A 16,779-nucleotide genomic window follows, 5' to 3' on the forward strand; every position below is an offset into this window, starting at 1 on the left:
CTACGCAGTTAGCCGGGAATTTCGGGAATTTCCCTTGCTAACTGCGTAGAAACAGGAAAACCGTAATAATTTCTTTATTAAGAAAACTCTTTCTCTCTCCATTGCACAAAGCGTCAGCCGGTCCAATAAGGATCATTATTACCTGATCGGAATGATAGTGTGAAAGAATGGATGGATGAATATGTATTTAAACGATGAAACTAAGGAATGAGAACCCTTATAAAATCAAACGTCGCGAACGTTCGATCATTTTAATCAATCGACACCAGCCAATTAGAGAACCTCCGTACATAAAGACAGGAGGACCATGTACGAGTACTCAGTAAAGTACACCATGCAATACGAATACACCGGCGTGTGTGCAGCGGATATGAAGAGCTGTTACAAAAAAATGCAAATCCATTACACCGGCGTGTGTGCAGGGGATATGAATAGCCGTTACAGAAAAATGCAATACCAATACACCGGCGTGTGTGCACGGGATATGAATAGCTGTTACAAAAAAATGCAATACCAATACACCGGCGTGTGTGCAGGGGATATGAATAGCTGTTACAACAAAATGCAATACCAATACACCGGCGTGTGTGCAGCGGATATGAATAGCTGTTACAAAAAAATGCAATACCAATACACCGGCGTGTGTGCAGCGGATATGAATAGCTGTTACAAAAAAATGCAATACCAATACACCGGCGTGTGTGCAGCGGATATGAAGAGCTGTTACAAAAAAATGCAATACCAATACACCGGCGTGTGTGCAGCGGATATGAAGAGCTGTTACAAAAAAATGCAAATCCATTACACCGGCGTGTGTGCAGCGGATATGAAGAGCTGTTACAAAAAAATGCAAATCCATTACACCGGCGTGTGTGCAGCGGATATGAATAGCTGTCGAATACTGTTCCCAAATGTAAATACGACGGTATGTAAAAGATACATACGGAGAGTGAAAAGGACCGTCTATGACGGGGGTGGTGGTGGGTCTCTTCACACTCTCCTAATAATTTATACTTGCAGCTACTTTTCCTTACTTTGCACAGGAAGAGTACAATGTATGACGGCGTAAGTATGACATTTATACTTTTGGTATACAAGTAGTTGGATGAATTGGAAATCATCATGAATTTCATATATGAATTTATTTTAATTATTTTCAGTGACCAGTATCAATGGTGAAAATCCTGTTCTACGAAGGGAGGAAAGGAACCAGGTCTTCGCAATGCAAGCATAAAGATAAGTAAAACTCATACATTTACAAATTTATTGCATGCAGATTGATTAGAACTGATTATAACTTTTCATCGTAGGTTCAATGAGAATATACTCTGTACACCATTGCAAGAAATATTGGTGAGAAATAGGAAAGTAATAGTGGATTCATCAGGAAGTGTAGGTACCAGTTTGTACATTGAAGTAGTATAAACTCAAAAAGTAATTGTTATTAAAATTTATTTTTACAGATCAAACCAGGGTGTACAGCATGATAGTTGAAGATATTCGGTATCGTCTCAACCAAATTGTATAGATAATGTTTGTTCAATAATTACTGTCAATTATCTTATAAATGTACGCAGTTCATGTTCTACTGTAGTATGTTATTAATAAAAAAGGCTTGTATTTTACTGGACAGTATTTTAATCCTTTTTTGTTTAAATATTCATTCACTGTTTATTTACTAATCTAACCCTAACCTAACCGTTTAGTATTTTTATATGGAAAAAGGTGTAACGTAAGGAACTTTATTTTTCTGGGATTTCCCATCTTTTATTTTTCCTTCTCACTTATAGTTCCTCACTTCAATGTAACATATTGTAGCATAAGCATATTTTAATTGTTGAAGTGCAATGCACATCTCGGCATGCGTGAGTGTGTGGATGTGAATGTACGGGGAAGAGAAGAACGAATGAGAGAATATGGCGTCGAGAAGCTAATGAAAGAATGTGTCGTAATAAAAGAAGATATATAAATATAAAACGTGCATTTTAATAAATAAACCCAACAGTGGTAGCAGAGCGTGGTTTGGTTCTTAATTGAGAAAGAAAAAAGGGAAAAAGTAGAAATGACGACTCTACGGGAAAAACTACCAGTTGCGCAGTTCAACGGCAGGAATTTCAACACGTGGTCGTTCAGAATCAGGAGCGTGCTCAGGGAAAATGCGGTATTAAAAGCTATCGAAGAGGAAGAATTTCATAATAACCAGCAGAATTCAGCAAATGAGGCAAAAGCACAGGCAATAATAATAGCGGGCGTGGCGGATAGTCACCTCGAATATGTAAAAAAGGATTCCGCATTTGAAATGTTCAAAAATTTGGAAGAAAACTTCAGAAAGAAGGGAGTACGTTCAAAATTATTCTTACGACGAAAAATATCAGAAATGAAGTACAGGGAACAGCATCCACTAATGGAACACTTTACAAGAATGGAAGAAGCGTTCACAGAGTTAAAAGAGGCAGATACAAACCTAAGTGAAGAGGAAAAGGTCAACTACGTGTTATTGTCTATGCCACCGTCATATGAAGGAGTAATCACAGCATTAGAAACCATGGAAAATTTAAAATTGGACTTTGTGAAAAATAGATTACTCGGAGAAGAAGAAAAAAGAAAGAAGGACTCGGATGAGTACGAGGATAGACATCACACTAGTGCTTTTATATGTTTTGTGTGTGGTAAACCTGGCCACAAGAAATATCAATGCAATATGAGAGTGAGAAACCACAGCGAGCGAGAAAATAATCATCCTACCCATGGAAACCATCACCCTACTTAGGGAAGTCATCAAAGGGGCCGTGGAAATCAACAAGGGCATGGACGAGCGTATAATAGAGGTTACAGACAAGGACGATATCAAAGTCAGGGGAGAGGACGTCAAACATACACAGCAGAAAGACATGATTCAAGAGACTTAGCCTTTTTCTGTGATAATGGTCAGAGTGAAGCGCAAGGGTGTGTGGTATCGAATAAGGATTGTTTAGTGTGGTGTATAGATTCCGGTTGTTCAGATCATTTAGTAAATGATAAAGACGTTTTTATGGACTATTTAGAGCTTAACGTACCTAAGAATATAGCTGCGGCTAAAAATGGTGTATTGCTAAAGGCAATAGGGATTGGAAACATCAGAGTCAAATGTTTTGTAGGTAGAAGAGCTACTTATTGTACTATCAAAAATGTGTTTCACGTACCAGAGCTTAGGAGAAACTTACTATCTGTTTCTAAAATGGAATCTAGCGGATTGAAGGTTATATTTTATAGAGGGTTAGTTAGGATTTACAATCGTAATCAAGTAGAAATAATAGGTAAGAAAGATGGTAATTTATATATAGTTGAAACGGAAATCAATAAACATGGCTGTAATTATTCTGTAACTAAAGAAAGCAGCGAAGCAGTAAAGCTATGGCACAGACGCTTTGGCCATTTAGGTGTAAAAAATGTTAATATTTTGGTTCAAAAGAATTTGGTGAATGGTTTGAATGAATTGAAAAATATCAAAGTAGATAACACATTGTGTGAACCTTGTTTGCTGGGAAAGATGACTAGACAGCCATTTAATAAGTTAGGACACAGAGCTCATAAACCATTAGGGTTGGTGCACACGGATGTTTGTGGCCCGATAACGCCGGCCACCCGAGAAGGTTACAAATACTTTTTAACATTTATTGATGATTACACTCACTTTGTTATGGTATACTTAATTAAGCAAAATCAGAAGTATGTGAAAAGTTCATGGAGTACTACCAGTATGCGACCAAACACTTCAATACAAATTTATTGAAGATTCGTTTGGATAACGGAAGGGAATATGTGTCGAAAGAATTTCAGAAGTTTTGTGCTCAAGAAGGAATACTATTGCAATATACGGTACCATACAATCCAGAAATGAATGGGGTAGCGGAGCGTATGAACCGCACTTTGGTTGAAAAGGCCAGAACAGTAATATTGGAATCAGGTTTAGGAAAAGAATGGTGGGGAGATGCAATATTGTATTCTGCTTATGTCACGAATAGAAGTCCAACGGTGGGAAACGAAGTAACAGCAAGTGAACTATGGACCGGAAGAAAACCAGATGTTTCAAATATGCGGGTGTTTGGCTGTGTAGCTTATAACTATGTACCTAAAGAACAAAGACAAAAGTTGGACAATACAGGAAAGAAAATGATTATGATAGGATATAGCACTTCAGGATACAGACTTTTGATGCAGAAACAAATCGAATTGTAAATGCAAGAAATGTAAGGTTCGACGAAAGATTAAAAGAAGATGAAAGAGTGTACATGCCAGTGAGGGGCAATGAGATTTTAGAAGAAGAACAGAAAGTTGAAGAAAATGAAGATGAAGCGTCGGATCATACAGAAAATGCGGAAGAGCCGGTCCCCGAAAAACAGGAAGAAGGGAGAGAAAAGAGGCAAACACAGAGACCAAAATGGCATGAAGATTATGAAATAGATTTATGTGAAAAGGAAGATGAAGTATTGTTTGCTTTAATGACCAGCCAAGAAGATGTGCCGGTAAGCTATCAGGAAATAGAGGAAAGAGAAGACAAACAGGATTGGAAAGAGGCGGTGAATGAAGAATTGAAAGCATTGCATGAAAATAAAATTTGGAAAATGGTACCTAAACCTGAAAAGGAGAAGGCATTGGATAGTAAATGGGTATTTACAAGGAAGAGCACAGGAGAAAATGAAATTTGTAAGGCAAGACTGGTAGTACGTGGATTCCAGCAAAAGGATCATTTAGAAGACGTATATTCACCTGTTTTAAAATTACAGACGTTAAGAGTGCTGCTGTCTGTTGCTGCGTGCAGAGACTATCATATTCATCAAATGGATGTGAAGGGAGCTTTTCTATACGGCGAAATAAAGGAGACGGTATACTTGAAACCACCAGAAGGATTAGTAGTGCCCGAGGGACAAGTCTTGCAGCTAACAAAATCATTATATGGTTTAAAGAAATCACCCAAGTACTGGTACGAGAAATTTAACGATACCATTACTAAATATGGATTCAAAAGGTCAGAAAATGACTACTGTTTGTATAATATGGGAAACATGTATCTATCATTATATGTGGATGATCTCTTGATATTTGGAAACAGCCTGCAAGAAATAGAAAAACTGAAAAAATTCCTATCAAATAAATTTAAAATGAAGGATTTGGGTGTGAAAAATTAATGTACTTAGGAATATCTATCACGAAATTACCAGGAAAAATTCTAATTAATCAAACGAAATATCTGGAAAATGTATTAAAGAAATATGGTATGGAAAATTGTAAGGGTAGCGATACACCAATGGATGCAAATTACAAATTAGACGAGAACTCAATTATCATTGAAAATTTTGAAAAGCAATGTAGGTCACTTATAGGATCACTTATGTATGCCGTAGTAGGATCAAGGCCAGATTTAGCAACTGCCGTAGGTTACTTGAGTAGATACCAAACAAAGCCGAGTGAAAATTTATGGAAAGCGTTGAAAAGAGTTTTAAGGTACGTGAAACAGACTGTAAATTATAACTTGATATATACTAATGGGAACCCCGATACACTGCCGCCGCTTAAAGGATATGCGGACGCAGACTGGGCTCGTGATAATGATAGAAAATCGACTAGTGGTTATATATTTAAACTATATGGTAATACAGTTGTGTGGAGGTCTAAGAAACAAACAACTGTGGCTCTCAGTACGACTGAGGCCGAGTTAGTCTCTTTATGTGAAGCAACAGTAGAAGCATGTTGGCTTGTAAAATTGTTATCAGATTTAAACATTGAGGTCCATAATATACCTATCTACGAAGATAATCAAAGCACTATGAAAACTGTAAAGAATCCAGACCAAAAAAGACTGAAACATATGGATATTAAGTTCAACTTTGTAAAGCAAAAGGTAGAGGAAGGTCTGATTGATGTGAGATACGTAAACACTAAATCTCAATTGGCTGATGCACTAACTAAACCTTTACCGAAGAATCAATTCCAACAATTGATCGGTGCATTAGATTTAAGAGATGTACATTGAGGGAGAGTGTTGAAGTGCAATGCACATCTCGGCATGCGTGAGTGTGTGGATGTGAATGTACGGGGAAGAGAAGAACGAATGAGAGAATATGGCGTCGAGAAGCTAATGAAAGAATGTGTCGTAATAAAAGAAGATATATAAATATAAAACGTGCATTTTAATAAATAAACCCAACATTAATTAATTAAAAGTATAATAAATTTTCTACACTTGCACTACCAACCTAACTTTGCGTTTAAATTTTGACAAGTACAATGTGACAGCTGACTATTTATTTTACATTCAGAATAGAATATAGAATTAGCCAAAAGCGCCCTCTCGTTTTCATCGGCCTGCCCTATATCTATGGGTATTACCATTTCGGTGCAGAAAAATCTGCTGTAATACCGACGTCCCGAATCGGTGACGTCACGTACTGGGTCTACCCCCTTAACTTTGTATTGACGCTCACTGTAGGTAAGCTATCGGTAAATCATAACCATTGAATTATTGACTGATTGCGAATATCGCACCTGTTGCATAATCCGAGGCATCTGTTGTCAAAGTAAAAAGTTTACCAAAATTTGGATATTGCAAAATGGGACCTCAACACAGTGCTTTACGTAATTCTTTGTTTTTGTTCTTTATCCCAAACGAATGTTCTGTTTTTCTTTAATAATTCTGTTAAAGGTTTGGCTTTTTCAACGAAATTTTTAATAAGACGTCTATAATAACCTGCTAATCCTAAAAATTGTCTGATGTTTTTCGGATTGTTTGGTTGAGGAAAATGTTTTACTCGCCTCGCGTCGCGCAACGTAAAAGATCAAAAGTTTACTAGATTCTTTCTTTCTTAATTTCTGGGCGATGAGAAAGGTATCGCTGCCACCAGTTCTGCCCGCGTATGACGCGTTAACGTCTTCTACGGTCAGAACAAATTAAAACACGGAAATTTAGATATAGTTTATTTCCGTTGGGTTTGTCAGTGTTCTGGGTCCCGTACGGGTCCCTTCTTGAAATTTTATGTTGGCGTGCGTGGATTTGAAATGTAAAATGATTAAGGTATGGTAGTCGAAAGAAATGATGAAACTGGTTAGTGTGCAAAAGAAAATAAATAAAATTTCAGAGAAACTATTGAAGCTAATATAAATTGAATTCCAAATGACTATTGAGTTACTACTGATAATTATTGATAAATGAATTCAGATTAGAAAAATACTGTTTTACAAGGATAAAGATGCTTAACTTAGTTTTTATAAATGTAATTGAATTCGTAACGTGATTTGCCTTTGATTTACAATGAGACTTTCCAATATAGATTTGAACGGTTTGTAATTAGAAATTTTTAATGTTAGACGACTGGCTCGATGAAATAGAAAGAAGGAAAATTGGCGGTGTCTATCCGCAAGGAAACATTCTGAATGAAGGGACTCTTACAACCCCCGAAAGGGCTTTACAAGCCGTCTCTGATAAATTCTTGGAATCGAAGCAATCGTCTCACAGAAATCGCGATGGTTGAAAACGCAAATATATACATATATATATTGTATATTAAATGATTCGATACCTGAACGTGAAAAACAAGACGATCTAAAATGAAGAGACTCTTACAACCCGTAGGCTTAATAGATCGCCCGTTTTGCCTTGTTGAAAATCAATTTTAATGCTCGACAAATTAGTACTGAACAGGCTTGCCGTGAGAATGTAGAGAATATTATGCGATAAAATCGCTTTGGAAATCGCTGTTCGTTCATTGAAAATCGCTGTGATATCTGGAACACCAAGAGAGATGATAGGAATGTTGTAGCACTTGCACTTGTCGCGCGCGTTTGGCCGTTTGTACTGCGATACTGACTACAAAATTTGAAAAGAATGGAATAATTAAATGATTAAACGAACTTACCTGTAAGTGAGGTTCTATTATAATTGTATGAGCGCCTCTTCCGAAGAGATCAAGATGTAGTACCTTCAACTATATACCGATGTCGTCACGATTTCAAAGTTCTAGGAATTTTTTTGTTCCCACTCAATGGCTTGAACGCTCCCGCCTAAATGTGTCATTATTTTAAAGTTATGCCGGAACAATCTAGGGGTCCTCATATTCACCATATGTGTGGACAAATGGGACTCTCAATAAAGGATGGGTATTTGATCTCTTCGGAAGAGGCGCTCATACAATTATGATAGAACTTCACTTACAGGTAAGTTCGTTTAATCATTTAATTGTATTTCACGCCTCTTCCTCGAGATCAAGATGTAGCTGTTTAAAGTTTGTTACGGCCTTCAATTGAACTCTATAGATAGCATAAAATATTGAATTTATTCACGCTTAACGACGAACCATTATTATAAAACATGTATCTTATTTTCGTAAAATCGTTAAATCAAACTCATTCGTATCATTTACCAGCTCTCGGCGATAAAGCTTTGCAAATACTTCTGACTTACGGGTCCAATCTGCAGTTTTTCTAGTGAGATCAATATTTACATCACCTCTGCTTACTGCAGAAGTGGATGCATGCCTTGTTCTGTAAGCACTAAAATAGTGAGTATCTACACCACTACAAGCTAACACCCGCTTTATCTATCGACTTAGCGATTGCGTAGATACAGATTTGTGAGGTTTCTTAAATGATACAAAGAGTTTATGCTCCAAACCCCTTAACTCTTTAGTTCTTTCTATATAATCAGTAATCGTGGTAACTGGGCATATAACAACTTCCTTTCTACAAAAGGGTATTACTAACAAAGGTTGCACCTTGTTCAATGCCGAAGTCTTAATTCTATCAGGTATTTTAATTTCAATGCGGTCGCTCTTTTTGCTTATATTTTGAATGTCTATCAATGCCAAAGTTTGTATTCGCTGACCTGTGATTAGCGCTAATAGTGCAACTACTTTTAAGCTTAATTTCTCTAAGGTATGTAAGGATGGTCGAAATGGCTTGTAATGGCTTTATTTGCAAAAGATGGTTGATGCGGTTTCAAGCGTTCGTTCGTAACGAATAACCGAACTGTCTCGACGCGTTCCCGTGCTTTCTTGAAAAAGCATTAATGACAAAACACTGTCAACGGCCGGTCCGGACTCGCCTTCGACGCAATAACGGCTACAGGTGCCTTCAAAAAGGAAGTGGCTTACAGGTAAGATCGTTATTCATTCCCCAATCTCGAAAACAATCTAATACTAAGGACGAGTCCCAAGTACAGTCATAAATACTTAGGTCTTTGGGGCCTTAATTTACCTACACCTTTGAAGAAGCGTCTAATTTATGGATCAGTTCCAATCTCAGGTCCCAGTATTAAGGCAACCGCCGAACGAAAAGTATTTAACGTTCCATATTATGCACCCTTATTGAACTGATATGTTAAAAATAAAAGAACCTCTTGCATATTTCCTTCGAAAGGATTTATCGTATAATCCTGACTAAAGCACCACCAAGCTTTTAATCCTGCGTTGTATTGATTTAGAGATGCTTTACTTAATGATGCAATCATGATAGATATTGTTTCTTCCGGAATTGCTTTTCTTTTCAATGCCGATGTGATAAAATTCCTGCCACCAGGGTAATTTTCTCCCACATTGGATGGCGCCGCCTATTCAACGTAATTAATAAATCAATATTTGGTTTCAAATAAATCGGTTTGGATTCAAGCATTGACATATACAGAGGAAACCACGCTTGAGCGGGCCAGTGGGGTACCACCACAATTCCTCTAAACTTCTCGATTCGTATTTTCTCTAAGACGCGAAGAATAATCGAGAAGGGGGGGAATGCGTAGAAAAGATATGAGTTCCATTTAAACGTAAACGCATCTACAATTGTAGCCCCCGGATCTTTTTTCCAAGAAACGTATTTATCGACTTTAGCATTTGTTCTTGTTGCAAACAAATCGATCTCTGGTTGGCCAAATTCTTTCACAATTCTCTTAAAAGCTATATCTGACAAAGAATACTCAGTTTCTGGTTTAAGTCGTCGGGACTCGAAATCCGCTTCTACGTTATCTTTAGAACAAATGTAAGACGCAAAGATCCACAAATCTTTCTCTTCACACCAGTCCCAAATCCTTTCTGCTAGATCGCTTAAATTTGTAAACCGCTCCCCACCTTTATTGTTTATGTACGCAATGGCCATAGTGTTATCAATTCTTAATAATACATCACAGGCTTTCAAATCTTGTGCAAAACATTTAAATGCAAAGAAAACCGCCATTAATTCTAATACATTAATATGGTATGCCCGTTCGTCTTCTTTCCAATACCCATGTGCACGCTTTCCATTGCAATAAGCTCCCCAGCCTGATAACGATGCATCAGAAAAAATTTCTAACTTCGGATTGAATGATGTAATAAAATTAGAAACGGTGATTATGTTCCGACTCCACCAATTGAAATCCGCTGTCAAAGAAACTGGAATTTTCATGTATTTTCCAAAATTATCATTATTTTTCCTAAGTGCCAACAACCGTTCTCTCTGAAACTTCCTCATATGGATTCTGCTAAATTTTAACGTTGCACAGCAAGATTCTAACGTCCCAATAAACGATGCAAAGTCTCGTATTTTACATGTTTCAATATTCTTAAATTTATCAAGCAATTTAGAGACTCTTAACTTTTTATCCAAAGGAAGTTCCACTAACATCTGTTCCGAATCATATACTAGGTTTAGAAACTTGCATCTCGGAGACGGTGTCAACTGGCTTTTTTCAAAATTAATTATAAATCCCAGTTTCTCTAGTAACTTACACGTAACATGAACATTTTTATTACATGCTGCCAGTGATGAACCCAATAACAGCCAGTCATCAAGATAGACTACTGAAACATAACCTGATGAGCGTAAATATGCTGCTACTGGCTTAATTACTTTAGTGAAAACGTATGGTGCCACGTTAAGGCCAAACGGCAAGCAAACAAATTGATACAGCCTCTTTTGAAAATAGAATCTCAAAAATTTCCTATGTGAATCTATAATTGCAATTACATAATAAGCATCTTTAAGATCAATTGATGCCATAAACCAACCGCGTGCTAATATTTTTCGAACAATCTTTCCAGCTTCTAATTTAAAATGATCCGTATCAATAAATTTATTAAGCGATTTTAGGTTTAAAATCAACCGATGCCCACCATCTGGTTTTGGTACTAGAAAAATATTAGAAATGAATTGGCCCTTGATCGGTCTAACTTCCTCGATTACACCTCTATCTATTAATTTATTTAATTGAGCAGATATTACCAGTTCCTCTTGATAACACCATTGAGGCTGCGGTGGGGGTACAGATTGTACAACTTTCCTACTAAAGGGAATTTTATACCTACTAATCCAACTCAAGATAGTTCTATCTGTTGTAATCTCTGCCCAAGCATAACTAAAATGTCTAAGTCGGCCTGCCACAAAACTCACCGGTGGGTCTAATCGTCCTACCTGGTCCCTGACTGCATTTGATTCTGTTTCTGCTGTACAGGTTTGCGCGTGCGGTAATACTTCTGATTATATTTCATTCGCCTCGTTCTCAAGATTACTAGTGTAGCTCCTTCCTTGTCCGCTAGAGGTCACAACGTTCAGAGTAAAAAAATTTTGATAGAGTTGCCGTCTCTCTATGCCGATCTCTATCAATCCCCTATGCCGATCTTCATATTCTTTCGTTGTGCGTTAGAGGTAGGACGTGTTTAAAATTTTATCTACGGAGTGTGTACAAAATGGGAAAAAGGAAAAGGGAAAGTGTAGACATCGAATTACTGCAAAAGAAATTTAAGATTCTGCAGGATCAGATGAAGAAATTGCAGGAGGATAAGGGTGAAGAGACCGAGTCAGAGAATGAAGGAAGCCCGGTAACAGTTGAGGAACATGTGAACATGGCGTCGGATAGTGACCAAGATAGTGATGAAAAAGGTAAAGATCTTTTTTTTCATCTTCTGGTCTGGTTGTTTTCCGTTCTTGCATAAAACGGAAAAGAGAGCTTTTCGTGCATTCAAAAGCTACGCAAATCAGTACCTTTCGTGCAAACAAAGGCTACACATAGTTGAGTATGCGTTTATTTGAAGAACGTCATATTGCGGCGTAGATAACAAAAGAAGGGGGATAAAGAAAGATTATGTTTTGTTTAAGATTATGCATCGTCGCAGGAGGTGCAATGATCATGTTTAACGTAAATGCTTATTTATTGTGCCTGCATTATGCACAATTCCTTTTTTTTTTTTCTTTCAAAATGTAGGCGCCCTCGCACGAGGTTCCTACATTAAGCAAGTTCTATATGTATTACACTGAACTTTGTCGTTTGTAGAAAATGCACGGCCTGTAAAGCATGTGCAAGATGTGGTACAGGAAGAGGAAAAAGAAATACCAATTGGGGAAGATCTAGCTGAGATTTTGGGCGAAGATCCGTTGGCTTCGAAAGCACTAGATTTGAGAGTTCACTCTTCGGTTCTTAACAGATGGGCATATTGGTCTACAAATGGTCTAGAAAAGGAGGAAAAGGAGAAATTAATGAAAAAATACAAAAGCCCAAAGGGTTTAGAGGCACCAGAGGTTAACCCAGAAATAGCACTTAAACTACCAGGCCATTCCAAGTCCAGGGACACACATATGCGTCAAAGACAACAGATGGCCGGTGGTGCTCTGACTTGTCTGGGAGCTGCCATGACCTCTTTAATAGAGGAAGAAGATAGCATCGATAAGGCACAGATGATGGAGAGACTGCACGATGCTGGCAGATTGATGGTGGAACTATTGCATAGTCAGACCAGGTCAAGGATAGCTTTGATTTTAGCTGGTGTCGACAGGGACACACGGTCAATGTTGGAAAGCACCAAACCTGATGTTTTCCTGTTTGGTAAGAACCTTGCTGACAAGGTTCGAGAGGCTAGGACCATGGAAAAAGTTGCAAATTCAATAAAGAAGCAGTCAAGTCATACGAATCAGAGATCGTTGTCGGCAAAGACGAATTTAAACTCCTTCAGCCTGCAAGGGAGGAGGCCAAGCCCCTACCAGGCAGGCTATCGAAACTCTCAAGGAGGCCAATACAGGCAAAGGCTTGCCTTCAGAAACAAGCCACAAAATCAGCCGTTCAACCGAAATGCACGATTCCAGAGGAACGACAGACCCAGGAACCAGAACCGGATGAGATAAGTGTAAGTAAAGTTGCGGGAAGACTAAAGTGTTTTTTGAACAATTGGAAAGAAATAACTTCGGATAGGTTTATCATAGATTGTGTAGAGGGTTATAAAATTAGGTTTTATAAGAAACCGGTACAACGAAGAAATCCAGTACCAAAACTCACCTCCAATGAAGAGGTTAAAAAATTTCAAGATGCGATTGTGAAATTAACCTCGAAAGGTGCAGTCGAGGAATGTAAACCATGTAAAAATCAATTTCTATCAAGTTATTTCCTAGTACCGAAACCTGATGGATCTTATCGCTTTATTTTAAATTTAAAAGGTTTAAACGACTTCATTCAGACGTCGCATTTCAAAATGGAAGATATTAGAACGGCTGCAGGTTTAGTTCATCCCGGTTGTTTTATGGGAACGTTAGATTTACAAGATGCTTATTACCTCGTACCGGTTCATGTCAGCAGTCGAAAATATTTAAGGTTCAAGTTTCTAGGTCGTGTATATCAATTTACATGTTTACCTTTTGGTTTAAATCTAAGCCCGTTTATTTTTACAAAATTGTTGAAGCCGGTTGCTAGCACGTTAAGATCCAGAGGGTTTAAGTCGGTAATATATTTAGACGATTTTTTATGTATCGGCGGAGATTACGAGTCTTGTGAGAAAAACATTATTGAAACATGTAAGATGCTAGAATCATTAGGTTTCTTGATAAATGAACGTAAAAGTTGTAGGACTCCGGCATTGAGGTGTAAATTCTTGGGAATGATTATTGATTCAGTGCAATACACACTCGAATTACCATTAAATAAAAAAGAGAGTTTAATCGACCTACTTAAGCGGAGATTAACAGAAAAAAGATGTACAATTAAAGAATGTGCAGAGTTAATAGGTAAATTAATAGCGGCCTGTCCAGCGGTTGAATATGGTTTTCTGTATACGAAACGAATTGAAAGAGAAAAGATTTTGGCATTAGCGAAACATAGTGGAGATTATAATAAAGGTATGAGTTTATCTGTTTCTGCTCGACGTGATTTAAGATGGTGGCTAAACAGTTTACCAGATGCAAGAAATAGTTTCAAATCAGCGGAGTATACAGCAGTAATATACTCTGACGCTTCGGGGACAGGTTGGGGAGCCACGGACGGTTTAGTAGAAGCGCACGGTCATTGGAATAGTTTTCAGAAAGTTTTTCATATTAATTATAGAGAGCTGCTAGCGGTAAAATTAGCATTAAAGACATTGGCGAGTAGTTTATATAACTGTCAAATACTACTTAGGGTGGACAATACTACTGCGATTGCGTATATTAATAGAATGGGGGGTGTACGATATTCTCTGTATAACAAATTGGCGAGAGAAATATGGCAATGGGCGGAAAAAAGAAGAATTTTCCTCTTTGCATCTTATATTCCCTCAATTGAGAATACTCAGGCAGACAGACTATCAAGATTAAACGATGATATAGAATGGGAACTTAACCCAGAAATATTTGGTATTATTAAAGAACAGCTGGGCTGTCCTGAGGTTGATTTGTTTGCTAATGGAGAAAACAGGAAGTGCGAAAAATTCATATCTTGGAGACCGGATCCAGAGGCCATTCAGATTGATGCTTTTACAGTTAGCTGGTCGAAGTTAAAATTCTATGCCTTTCCACCGTTTAGTTTAATTTTAAAAACCTTAGTTAAGGTTAAGCGGGATAAAGCAACGGGAATCATGGTAGTCCCAAGATGGCTAGGACAACCTTGGTACCCTCTATTTAGGGAGTTACTTTTAAAAGAGCCTCTAATCTTCGAACCAGACAATAATTTATTGATGTCACCCTGTAGGACAAAGATACATCCTCAAGTGGATCACTTGTACTTGATGGCCGGCTTAATATCAGGGAAGCGTTTCTAAGGAAAGAAGTCCCACGAGAGGCAGTGGATATTTTGGTCGCCTCACTGGCCCCAGCAACAGTGAAGCAATACGGAACGGCACTAAGAAGATGGGCGCATTTCTGTTCGACATATCAAATTGATTTCTATTCACCAAATAGAAATATTTTATTAAAGTTCCTTGCGGAATGCTTTAAAGCAGGTGCTTCTTACGGAACCTTGAATTCCTTTAGATCAGCAATTTCATTAATATCCACCAACAAAATAGGTGAAGATCCAATAATAACGAGGTTTTTAAAGGGTGTATACAGGCTAAAACCAACAACGCCAAAATACTCACAAACATGGGATACGTCGATAGTTTTAAATCACCTAAGGAGGCTACACCCCTTAGAGAGCTTATCATTAGCGGAAATATCACTCAAAACTGCGACTCTATTAGCGTTAAGTACAGCTCACAGATCTCAGACGTTAGCTAGCATAAAAATCAGAGATATTCATTCTACAGCAAGGGGTTTGGAAATTAAGATTCCGGATTTAATTAAAACATCGGGACCGGGTCGCTTCCAACCACTGTTAAGATTACCAAAATTTACGGATGAGCCTAGTTTGTGTGTCGCCTCAACAGTACTCAAATATATAGAGATTACAGGTTCCTTGAGGAACGATATAGATAGTTTATTTATAGCTTTCAAAAAACCGCACAAAGCGGTTGGGGCACAGACAATTAGTAGATGGATTAAAATAACGTTAGCCAACAGTGGGTTAGATATTTCAAAGTTTTCGGCGCATTCCACAAGGCATGCAGCATCGTCAGCTGCTTTAGTAAGGGGTGTAGACTTGGGTACAATCAGGCGTACAGCAGGGTGGTCAGAAGGCTCGCAGACGTTTGCGAGGTTTTATAATAGACCGATACTAGAAGATGAATATAGTTTTGCGGCTAGAATAATAAAAGGATAATTAGACGCGTATTTAAAGTTGAATAAGTTTATGTTAAGTAGGTTAAAACAAGTTAAAGTTAAGGATAATGTATACCAAAGTATTCCAAAGTTTATTTATATTTCAAAGATTAAACCTTTAATATATATGTTTTATACCATGTTTAAAATTGTGATGTTTCTCTCTAAACAACTACACTAGTAATCTTGAGAACGAGGCGAATGAAATATAATTGAACGATCAAACGAACTTACCTGTAAGCGAAGTTCGATCGCAATTATATGAAAAGCCTCGTTCGAAGAGATTACTTTCCCTCCCGAAAAAAAAAAAAAAAATTAAATTAATTAATTAATTATAGTAATAGATATATGTATATATATTATATATACATATAGTTATCCCTAATCCCCGTGTTGTTCTACACAATTTTAAACGCTCTAAAGATATGAAGATCGGCATAGGGGATTGATAGAGATCGGCATAGAGAGACGGCAACTCTATCAACATTTTTTTACTCTGAACGTTGTGACCTCTAGCGGACAAGGAAAGAGCTACACTAGTAATCTCTTCGAACGAGGCTTTTCATATAATTGCGATCGAACTTCACTTACAGGTAAGTTCGTTTGATCGTTCAATTGTTCAATTTCTGCCCGCCCGACGTCCCACTGATTCTCTGCTTGTAATTCGAACTCCGTGGCGGGCCCCTCCAGTTTTTTGAATCACACTGGTTATTATGGGATTTCGTTTTCAGTCTCTTGCTTGAGACTTCCAATGTTTTTACGGCTTTCACCTTTTCTTCTAAATTTTTTCCGAACAGCCACTCGTCTGCCGTTACAGATTTCAACGTCTCTCGCATTGATGCATCA

General features: G+C 37.7%; 1 protein-coding gene across 1 annotated transcript; it reads left to right on the forward strand.

The window, feature by feature from the left end:
• The first annotated feature begins 11,545 nt into the window (after positions 1 to 11,545).
• Positions 11,546 to 13,116, forward strand: LOC123989206. The gene is made up of 2 exons (XM_046289907.1): positions 11,546 to 11,880; positions 12,272 to 13,116. Exons 1-2 carry the CDS (start codon positions 11,688 to 11,690, stop codon positions 13,114 to 13,116), a joined length of 1,038 nt encoding a protein of 345 aa, XP_046145863.1. The 5' UTR covers positions 11,546 to 11,687.
• Positions 13,117 to 16,779: the final 3,663 nt, after the last annotated feature.

Source organism: Osmia bicornis, unplaced genomic scaffold, assembly GCF_907164935.1.
Source record: "Osmia bicornis bicornis unplaced genomic scaffold, iOsmBic2.1, whole genome shotgun sequence".
Lineage (NCBI taxonomy): Eukaryota > Metazoa > Arthropoda > Insecta > Hymenoptera > Megachilidae > Osmia > Osmia bicornis.

Coding starts and splice junctions, on each gene's coding strand:
- LOC123989206 (XM_046289907.1), top strand. CDS start 11,688: ATGGGAAAAAGGAAAAGGGAAAGTGTAGACATCGAATTACTGCAAAAG. Junction 11,881..12,271: donor CCAAGATAGTGATGAAAAAG/GTAAAGATCTTT, acceptor TGTCGTTTGTAG/AAAATGCACGGCCTGTAAAG.